The sequence below is a fragment of the Motacilla alba genome, chromosome 3, assembly GCF_015832195.1.
Source record: "Motacilla alba alba isolate MOTALB_02 chromosome 3, Motacilla_alba_V1.0_pri, whole genome shotgun sequence".
Lineage (NCBI taxonomy): Eukaryota > Metazoa > Chordata > Aves > Passeriformes > Motacillidae > Motacilla > Motacilla alba.
In genome coordinates, this window is record NC_052018.1 from 109018130 (window position 1) to 109028673 (window position 10544).

General features: G+C 57.2%; 1 protein-coding gene across 1 annotated transcript; it reads left to right on the forward strand.

Moving 5' to 3' along the window:
• Positions 1–2806: 2806 nt before the first annotated feature.
• On the forward strand, positions 2807–8458 carry PAX1 (paired box 1). The gene is made up of 5 exons (XM_038132200.1): positions 2807–2863; positions 3512–4232; positions 5446–5591; positions 5839–6052; positions 7907–8458. Exons 1-5 carry the CDS (start codon positions 2807–2809, stop codon positions 7996–7998), a joined length of 1230 nt encoding a protein of 409 aa, XP_037988128.1. The 3' UTR covers positions 7999–8458.
• The last annotated feature ends 2086 nt before the right edge of the window (positions 8459–10544 follow it).

Sequence of the window (10544 nt, forward strand, 5' to 3'; positions counted from 1 at the left end):
AAATTTCAAATGGGAAAACTCCCGGGGGGTTTGGTGTCGTTTTAATCCGGTTGGGTTTGAGGAGCCTCTGGCAGGGAGGGATTTTACGGAAGAAAATCGCTTTTGACAAATATTACCGTTAATTATTGGAGCAGTGGCCTTGGCAGACCCGGCAGAGATGCTCAGAGGGAAGCTCTGGAGAAGGATTTCACTTTGCTGAGCTCTCAAACGCTCTTCTTCAGCGACCAGGAAGATTTTTTGGGATCCCCCCCAATGCCCTGCATTTGGGCAAAAGGCTGGAGGAAAAAAAAAAATCCTGTTGGAATTTTGTGATGTCTCTGACACACAAAGCACGGGCTGAGGCACCCAGCACTTACTGGGGGTTTTCAGAGTGTCTGATCCCACAGGATTTTCCAGTTTGGTTTGATCCCGACGGAAAGGGAGCTCCATAAACTCATGTAAGAGCCCCAGCGTTCCTGAACCGGCAATTAATTAATAATAATAAAATAATGTAGCATAGGATGGCAGTATTAGATAACAACACAACAGTAGAATATATAATTGTTATTGCACAATAATTTAACAGCATTATTCTATTACAGTATAAATTTAATGGTATTATTTTGTAATAAATAGTCGGGAATAAATACTGGTGAAACACCCAGGATCCCCTACCTTCAACTATTCTAATCTCCAGCTGCTGCAGCAGAAGAACACCCTTGACATTCCTATCCAGTATCCTTGGTATTTCCATCCAATATTCCTGATATATCTATTAAAAATAAAATGAAAAAATACCAAAAAGCTTCCAGAGCTCGCTGCTCCTCTGGATTTTTATTCAGCAAAATTAATGACGTAAAATCGCGCCTGTCACCCGAGGCTCAGCCCGCCATAAAAATACCCACAAAATTCCAGCAGCTTTGGCAAAAAGAGGGAGAATTAGGGGTTTTAATTTTTTTTTTTTTTTTTTTCCACGCCGGATGGTGTTCAAGCCGGGAAAGAAGGGCTGGAGAAGGGAAAGAGGAGCCGGAGCAGATGGAAATCATCGCGACCAGGGCAGGGCAGAGAATGGCCAGAGGGGAGCAGATCTGGGGGTCCGGTGCTGCTCCTGGAGCTCCGCAGGGAGCTGGACAGGCAGCAAATTAATTGGGATCTTCCTGCCACATCTCACCTGAGCAGCCGCATCCCTTCTTTTCCTCTCTTTCTTTCCCCTTGCCTTTTAATAATTTTCTATTTTTCTATTCCCTTATTTTTCTTCAGTTATTTTCCTTTACCCTAATTTTAAAAACTATTTTCTTTTTCCTTTTATTTTCCCTTCCTTTTTTCAATGCCCCGGCTGAACTTTCCTTCATCGTCTACCTCTCTTCCCCTCTTATTTTTGTTTTTCCTTCTTCGTTTTCTTTTCACGTTGATTTCCCTCCATCTTCTGCTTCTTTTCCTTCGTTTCCTTTCTATTATTTCTATTATTCCTTTTCCCCTTTGCCTCAGCTCCCTTTCCATCCCCGCTATATCCAGGCGCGCATTCCTGCCGGGACTGGATCCCGGTGATGTCCCCAGGAACCCGGCAGGGTTCCGGGGACGCGGGTGGCGTGCGGGGAGCAGGTGGGGGAATCTTGGAATCTTTTCCTGCCGGCACCTTTTCCTCGGGAAAACCGCATCCCCAGGGAGCGAGGGATGCTCCAGCACCGCGGCTCCTCCGCGCGCGGGCCGCGGGGGGAAAAAGCTCCTCCGCCGGCGGCAGGGGACCCCCAGACCTCCCAAAAAACCCCATCCCCAGGGATCCGCAGGGCCGTGAGAGCCGCACCTGCCTTGCCCGGCCGCTTTTCGATCGCCGCCTCCCCGGGGGCTGCGGCAGCCGCTGGCCGGGGCGGGCGCGGCGGACTCAGGGCGCCGGGGCTGCCAGCGGGCGGCCACCGGGGGCGGGCAGCACCGGCGGGACCCCCGCCCCCGGGCGAGGCCAGGCTCCCGGTTAATCGATCCGCTCCCTTTCGCGGGGCTTCTTCCAGCGCTGAGGCCCCGGTCGGATCCAGCGCCACAGCTCGACCCGGGGGTGCCCCCCGTGCCCCCTGGAGGACACGGGGGTGTCGTTCGCTGCCCCCGAGCCCCCCGCTTTACAACTCCCCCCCCCCCCCACAAGGGACGACTTTTCCCCGCGCTGCTTCCCCCGCAGCCCCCCACCCTTCCATCCTTTCTCGGGAAACACTCACGCTCTTCCCACCGAGCTCTCCGTGAGCAGGGATAAAAATCCCCGGGAACCCCGCGGCCGCTCGCCCCAGCCGCGTTCGAGGGACTCGCCGCCGGGCGGGGTTTTTTGGGGCCGAAACAGGCGGATTCCGCCGCCGGCGGCCGGGCAGCAGCGCATTCTCGGGGGAACCCCCCCGGGCAGGGCTTCGTGTCCCCCGAAAGCGCTCCCGTCCCGCCCGGTCCGGTCCGGCCCGCAGCCCCGGCGATGCCCACCCGCGGTCCCGTCGGGGCCGGAGGCGGGGCAGGTGCGTGTCCCGGGAATCCCGCAGCTCGGGGGCCCTGAGACCCCCTCGGTGTCCCCGCCGTGCCCTCCCGCAGCCCGGGGGCGCTCGGGGGAGGGGGGTCCCGGCGGCGGCGGGGCCCCGAGGGGGCGGGCAGAGGGGGCGGCTCCCCCGGCCCCGCCGGCCGCGGCCATTTAGGAGCGGGCGGGAGCCAATGGGCGGCGGCGCCTCCGCCGTGACGGCCGCGATTGACGTGATTCCCACGTCAAATTGATCCCGAGGAGCGGCGGGGGCTCCCCGCGAGCGGGGCTCGCTCCCGGCGCCGCCAGGACCCCCCGGCCCGGCCGCCCCCCGGGCTCTCTATGCCGCGGCTGCGGAGCGGCCGCCCGGCGCTGCCCCCTCCCCGCGCCGGGCCATGGGTGAGTGCGGCCGGCCCCGGACGGGCTCCGGGACGGGCTCCTGGCGGAGCAGGGCACCGGGAAGGGGCAGGAGGCGGCCGGGGATGCCGGGGTGCCGTGCCCGGCCGGGAGGGCTCCGGGCTGCTCCGTCCTCCCCGCGCCTCCCTTCGCTTTCCCTCCGTTCCCTCCTTGCGATTCCTTCTCCCGTTCTCGTTCTTTTGCCTTCTCTCCTTTTGTCCCGCTCTCCTTTTTCTGTGTCCTTTTTTTTTCTCCCTCGTCGTTTCGGACTTTTCTTTTTGTCTCATTCTTTCCCTGTCTTTCTTCCCCCTTCTTTTTTTACTGTCACTTTTGTCTCACTTTTTTGCTGCCTGTATTTCTCCTTTCTCTCTTCGCCTTTACCTTGGGCTTTTTTCTCTCTCTTTCCCTCTTCCCCTCTCATTCTCGTTTTGCTTTTCCTTTTTCCTTTTCCCCCCTTCCTTTTTTTTGCCTTCCTTTCCCCACTTCCTTTATTCTTTTTCCCTTTCCCCCCTTTTTTTTCCTTCAATTTTTCTTCCATTTCCCCCCCTTTCCTTTTCTTCCCTTCCTTTTCCTTTCTCTCCCTTTTCCGCTCCCTTTCTCGCTTCCCCTTCCCCTTTCTCCCCTCTTTTCCCTCTCCCCTTCCCGCCGCAGCGCCGTCCCCATCCCGCTCCCGCTCGCTGCGCGGGCACGGCCACCGCTCCCCGCCCCCGGTGCCATCCCGCTCCGTGCCATGCCGTGCCATCCCGCCCCGCAGAGCACACCTACGGCGAGGTGAACCAGCTGGGCGGCGTCTTCGTGAACGGGCGCCCGCTTCCCAACGCCATCCGCCTGCGGATCGTGGAGCTGGCGCAGCTCGGCATCCGGCCCTGCGACATCAGCCGCCAGCTCCGCGTGTCGCACGGCTGCGTCAGCAAGATCCTGGCCCGCTACCACGAGACGGGCTCCATCCTTCCCGGGGCCATCGGCGGCAGCAAGCCGCGGGTCACCACGCCGGCCGTGGTCAAGCACATCCGCGACTACAAGCAGGGCGACCCCGGCATCTTCGCCTGGGAGATCCGCGACCGCCTGCTGGCCGACGGCGTGTGCGACAAGTACAACGTGCCCTCGGTCAGCTCCATCAGCCGCATCCTGCGCAACAAGATCGGCCCGCTGGCCCCCGCCGGGCCGCCCCCGGCCGCGCTGCCCTGCGCCCACATCTACCAGTACCCGTACCCGGGCCCCGCCGCGCCGCCGCCCGCCAAGGCCGCGGGACACCCCGGGGGACACCTCGGGGGACACCTCGGGGCCCCCCCGGTGGCGCTGCCCCGCTCGTGGCCCTCGGCGCACTCGGTCACCAACATCCTGGGCATCCGCACCTTCGTGGAGCAGGCGGGTGGGTACCGGCAATCCCGCTCGCCCCCACCCCTCTCGTCCTTTTTTTCAGCCCAATTTTTTTGTCGGTTTAGGGTTTTTTTGTCTCTTTGTGTTGGCGGTTTTTTGTTCGGTTGTGGTTTTTTTTTTTCCTTGTTGTTTGTTTGTTTCGAGGGTTTTGTTAGTTTCGGGTTTTTTATTTGTTTCGGGGGTTTTGTTTGTTTCGTGCCTTTTGGCTCGTTCGGGAATTTTTTTTTTTTGTTTTTGCTCGTTTCGGCTTTTTATTCGGTTCGTGCCTCTTTGCTCATTTCGTGCCTTTTTTGCGTCTTTCCTTCTTTTTTATTAGTTTCAGCTTCTTCGTTTATTTCGAGTTGTTGTTGTTTCTTTCGGTTTTTTGCTGTTTCTTCCATTTTTTGCTGTTTGTTTCGTATATTTTCCTTCTCCCCCCCACCCTCCGCCCCCCATTTTTCCCCCCTTTTTTTCCTCCCAAGGGCCTCCCCCCGCTCCACCAGCCCGTCGGGGCGGCGGGGCCAGATGCGGCCTGGGCTCAGCCACATCTTGAACTTTTTATGAAAAATGTGGAAAATATTTTCCTAGGGATGATAGATTGCCGACCGCAAATTCGGAGCCCTGAATTTCGCTCCGCAAAGGGGGATTAAAAAAAAAAAATAAAGTGAAAAGGAGGGGAAAAGAGGGAAAAATAAGGAAAGAAAGGGAAGAGAAGGCAACTCCTATCCGGCCTTCTGGATTCTTCCGAGGAATCTGGGAATTTTGGGGCTCCGGGAGCACCGGGAGCGCCAAGGCCGAGCCCCGCCGGCTCCAAGGGGGGACAAGCGGGCCGTGGCAGGGGGTTGCGGGTCCTTTTATCCTTCCAAAAGCCCGAGTAAATCAACCGCATGCGTTTCCCCCCCGCGCAATCATTTATCCTTAAAATTCCGATGTCACTTCTCCAAATCCCCTTCGTCAGGAGAGAAATTGGAGCCCCTAAATTATCGGGGACTGGGAACTGGGAGAGGGAGGGGGAACACAGCGAGGGACTTTGGGGGGGACACCACAGCCTCTCCCCGCGGTGTGATCCCAAATTTCGGCATGCTGGAGGCAACGCGGATTTTTGTGCCTCCAGTCCATGGCTTTACACAACCGGGCGTTCGGAAAAGCGGGAATTCCCTCTGTTTCACCCCAAAAGCTGCTCGGGCCCGGCCCGGGGGACTCGGGGCTGACGTTCTGTTCCCCAGGGGCTCTGGCTGGCACCGAGGGGGCCGCGTACCCCCCCAAAATGGAGGAGTGGCCCAGCGTGAACAGAAGCGGCTTTCCCGGGCCGGGCCAGGCGGTCAACGGGCTGGACAAGGCTGCCATGGACGGCGACATCAAATACCCGCAGGTGAGGGCTGGGGGGACACCAGGGACAGGAGGGGACAGGGGAGGACAAGGCTGCCGTGGGCGGCGACAGCAAACACCCGCAGGTGAGGGCTGGGGGCAGGAGGGGACAGGGAAGCGCGGCACGAGTGGGGCTGGCGTGGGGCAGGGGAGGGCAGGGAGGTGGCAGGAGAGGACAGGGAGCCCCGTCCGCGCCCGGGCGGGCTGTTCTGAGCCCCTGTCCCCCTTGTTGTCCCCGTGCCTGTCCCCAGCCCGGCGCGGGGCTCTCGTCCATGGGCACCTTCCTGCCGGCCTGCGCTTACCCCCCCTCCAGCCAGCCCGGCGTCTACGGCGGCTCCCCCGGCGCCTACATCGCCCCGGGCCCCCCCTGGCAGCCGCAGGGGACCCCCCTGGGCCACCACGGCCACGGCGTGACCGTCGCCAGCGGCGAGCTGGCCATGGCCTTCAAGCAGCCCGGCAGCGAAGGTGAGCGGGGACAGCGCGGGGACAGCGCGGGGACAGGGCCGGGAGGGACCCGCGGCCTCAGGAGGGGCCGCCCCGCTGCGGGTTTGGATGATCCCTGCCCTTCCCCAGCCCGGGATTGCGCGGATCCCCGCCGCACACCGGTTACACACTGGGATTTTCCTGCTCGCTCGCTGGGAAGAGCCGGGGAATGGAGAAGATTCCCGGGCTGCTCCTCTCCCCGGGAATGTGGGAATGTGGCGGGACAGAGCAGGAGCCTCCTCGCCCCGTATTCCCCCAAAATGATACCCACTCCAAGCCTTTCTGGAAAAGCAGAACTCTCCAGACCAGGGAATCATTAATTCCTAGTAATTACCTACTAATTATGAACTGACAGCAATGATTTAACTATTTATTTACAGTTATTAGTTATCATAATCAACTGTTATTTTATTTAATTGGCTCCCGGGGTTATTAATGAATTATTTCCCTCCGTACGCTCCGCCGGGAATCCCACGGGAGCAATTTGAGGCTGTCCGAGGGGGCGTTGCTTTTATCTGCCGTTAATTATTTCGCCTCATTAATAGAGCTGGATTCCCTCCTTTTAAAAATCCCGATTTTTTTTCCGCCCGGGCTATAAAATCCCCTTCGACATTTTTGTAAATTTCCCCGCATTGTTTGACTTTTTATTATTTTAATTAATCTGCAAATAATTCCCTGTTTATTCGTCCTTTTTTAAATGTTGTTTTCTCTGGGGTTTAAAAATTTTTTGGTTGTTTTCTGTTTGTTTTTTTTTTGTTTGTTTGTTTGATTGATTTTTTTTTTTTTGTTTGGTTTTTAATTATTTTACCGTTTCTAACCTGCTGCGAGTTGTAACCTCAGCTCTGCTGGGGAGGAGCGATGGAGGGTGAAAGTAAATAATTCAAACCGATTATTTAAAGATTAAAAAAAAAAAAGAATAAAAAAAGGAAAAAAAAAAGAGAGAAAGGAAAGAAAATTAATGGAAAAAAAATTAGAACGAGAGAAAGAAAAAAAAAAAGGATATAAAACGACCACAGCCACCGCTGCATATTTAACATATTTTCGAGGTATTTAAAATTATTTGGAGCTTGAATTTTCAGATTTCCCAGTTTTTAAGCTGTTTTGTCCCCAGACTTTCTCTAAACCTTTGTAGGTTTTTGATTTATTGGTGGGGTTTCTTTGCGTGTGGTTTTTAAATTGAATTTTATCTTTCTCCTTACATTTTATTTCAAAATTTTCCCATTTTTCCCTTTGGATCGGTTTTCTTGTGCTGCCACATGTCTGGGACGAGGGAAATGTTGGATTATCCGACAAACGAGCTGGAGGAGGAAGGGTAGGGTGGGCTGGGGGTACCTGCAGAGAGTAGGAAAAATGGGAAAAGGCTGGGAAAAAGTAAGGAAAACCCAGCCAGGCAATTTCAGCCCTTTCCCAGTTTCCTGGATTTCCCCCGAACCTCCTCCCTGTTAATCCCCGTGCCTCCAGCAGCCCCGGGATAAATATCCCTGTCCCTGAAGGCAGAATTCCCGAGGGCTGAGCTGGGCTGGGATGGAGCTCAGCAGGAATTTCATCACCTCTGGAATGGCGGCGCGGTCCCGTCCCCTTCCCCTCCCCGGCACAGCCCCGTCCCAGGACACCCCGAATTTTAGGAGTTTTTAGGGATGTGTTCCGTGCGTGGCTGGCACTGGTCGGGGCCACGTCGCCAGGTCACCCCGTGTTGTCCCTGTCCCTGGGGGGGTCACATTGGCTATTGGGGGGACCCAAGCGGCTCTGGAGGCGGTTTTTGGGGCGTCCCCCCGTGCTCGGAGTCCCTCCATCGCCCTGCCTCGTCTGTCCTTTTCCGTCTCCCCCTTCCTGCAGGGGTGGACAGAAAACCCCCCAGCCCCGCGGGGAAAGCTCCGGAGCCCCTGAGCGCCATCCATGGAATCTCCATCCCGACCTCCTCGTCCTAGAGCCGCCGAGCGGCTGCCCAGGGACTCTTGGGATCTTGGAATCAGCTCCTGCAGCACGGAGTGGGGACGAGGGGACAGCCCGGGCGGTGACAGGTGACTTTCTGCCTCGGCAAATCCCCGGCAGGACATTCCCGGAGGGACACTCAGCCTCCGTTGGATCGGAAAGGGATGACGGAAGAGACTCAGTCTTCTTTCTTTATTTTTATTTTATTTTTATTTTATTTTATTGTATTTTCTCCCCCTCGCTTTCAGTTTTCCCTTCTCCTTCCCCATGCTCCCGAGGACTGTTGGATGCCGTGATTCCCTCCGTCCCCAGGCGCTGCCGGGAGCATTCCCGGCTCTGTCCCAGCCCAGGGGAGCAATTCCCGGTTTCCCCAAGGAGCATCCGCGCTGGAGCCCTTTCTCCAGCCCCTTCCCGGTGCCTCTGCCCCGGGATGGAAACGGACCAAAAGTGCCAGGACGTTTTATGGGATATTTCTATAATAAGGAACCTTAATAAAAAGTGACAACCGTGGGGACACCGCAGTGACCTGCCCCCCTCAGGGTGAGCACCGTCCCTTCTCCAGAGCAGCTCTCCGGGAGCGGGAGGACTCGGTGGGATCCCTTGGAATCGCTTCCTGAGCTTCCCCCGGGGGCTCTCCCGCATCCCGGGGCTCCGCGGTCACCTCCCCGCCACATCACCTGGCCCCGGGGCGGCTGCCCACCCCCAGGGGACTGTCCCCGTGTCCCCGCCCTCCCGGGCAGCCGGCTGGGATGCGTTCAGGATGGGGTTTCGCATTCCCGGGCTCCTCCAGCCGCTGCCGCTGGCGTCGGTCCCTTCATTGTGTGGGAAGGGGCAGGTCCTGCAGCGGGGCAGGGAGGGAATATCCTGGCAGGAGAAAACACGCCGGGATTTCTGCGGAGAGGGCGTCTCGGTGGGAGGGAGGGAGGGAGGGAAAAGGGAGATGCCAAACGCAGCCCACCCCGGGACACGATTCGGTTCTGGCTCTGCTGAAGCCGGGCTTGGATTCCCGCTGCAGAGCTCGGCGGTCGGGAAATTCAAGGGAAATTCAAGGAGGTGAGAGCACAGTCCCAGGGCAGGATCTGCAGCCCGACTGTGGCTGAGTGGATTCTAGGGATGCGAGGATGGAGGAGCCACCTGAACCAGAGGAGGAGTGGCCGTGTCCCGTCCCCTGCCGGGTTTATCCATTAAAAGCCGCATTCCAGCGTGTGGAAGAGCAGCTTTGGGAACGATGAGGGACAGCAAAACACTTCAAGTGTGGTGTTTGCTGTGTGCCAGTTCTCAGCATCCGCTGGGGCTCCTTGTCCGTGTGTTCCAGGCAGGGATATCCCTATGGATATGGGATTGGGGCTCTGGGATGAGCAAGGCACGAGTTCTGGAGTCAGATCCTTTCCATCCTGGTCCTGCTGGGATGTGACTCCTCATTCCCCTATCCCAGGCAGGGATATCCCTCTGGATATGGGATTGGAGGCTCTGGGATGAGCAAGGCTGGAGTCAGATCCTTTCCATTCTTGTCCTGCCAGGATGGTGCCACGAGCACCTGAGTTATTCCCTTCCAAGACTGCCGTGGATCTCCCAAAACCCTGAAAAAATGTCTGGATGCTGAGCATCCCCGCACAGCCCCAGGCAAAGGTGGCCGTTCCTGGGCACTCCCTGGCTGTGATTAAAAATGCCATTTTCATGATTGCCTGTGGAGAAGGGGTTTTCTCCTTAAACATCCCCAAAATATTTCCCTGTGCCCAGCGGAATTCCTGGGGCAGGCAGAGCCACCAAAAACCCCAATCCAGAGGCCCTAAACCAGCTGGCACCTGTTAGGAGGGTCCAGGACATGGTGGCTTGGGGTCCCCAGGGAGGAGGGATAAAGGAGGAGATTTGCTGGGTGGGAAAAACACCCTCGGGACTCGTATTCCCATGGGAGCATGGGGAAAATCCCAGGGGGAATTCAGTGCCTGCACTGTGCACCTCAGCTCATGGGAAATCCTGGGATCAGAGACCCCTCCCCCCCAAAAAAATTTCCCCAAAATAAATGAAATAAAATGGAGTTTTAGGCAGGGTGAGGTGAGGTGCTGCCCTGCCTGGCTACACAGCAGGCAGCCTGACAGGATCTGGGGAAAATTGGACTTGATGGGAGCAGAACTTTTGGAATTGATGGGAACAAAGCGAGGGGGTGGAAACAATCAGCTCTGACGCTTCTGCAGCCACGGCCCTGTCAAAATCGATCCCATCCCTCCGAACACGGCAATTCGGATGGAATGGGGTTTGCAGTCTGAAAGAAAATGAGGCTGGAACTGTTTCCATCAGCCCTACCTGCTCCATATATCTTTAGCACCCTTTGGAGAGCACGGAGCGGGATGGGGAATGTTACTGGAGACTTGCTGGTGGACTCCAGATTGATTTCTTTCCTGGTGTGTTTGGAATCCTAAGGATTGAAACCCATCCCTCTGCTGTAGGAATGGGCTGGGGGCCTGGGGCTTGCAGATGTTTGGCACCAGCACAGGATCTGCTTTCCCGGTATTCCAGCGCTCCTCGCTCTGGGTTGTGGCTG

What these genes read in the sequence shown, in the direction of transcription:
- PAX1 (XM_038132200.1), top strand. Translation starts at nt 2,807, where the DNA reads ATGCCGCGGCTGCGGAGCGGCCGCCCGGCGCTGCCCCCTCCCCGCGCC. An exon ending in CACCTTCGTGGAGCAGGCGG is followed by an intron (nt 4,233 to 5,445) that starts GTGGGTACCGGC and finishes TCTGTTCCCCAG; the next exon opens with GGGCTCTGGCTGGCACCGAG. An exon ending in GCGACATCAAATACCCGCAG is followed by an intron (nt 5,592 to 5,838) that starts GTGAGGGCTGGG and finishes GCCTGTCCCCAG; the next exon opens with CCCGGCGCGGGGCTCTCGTC.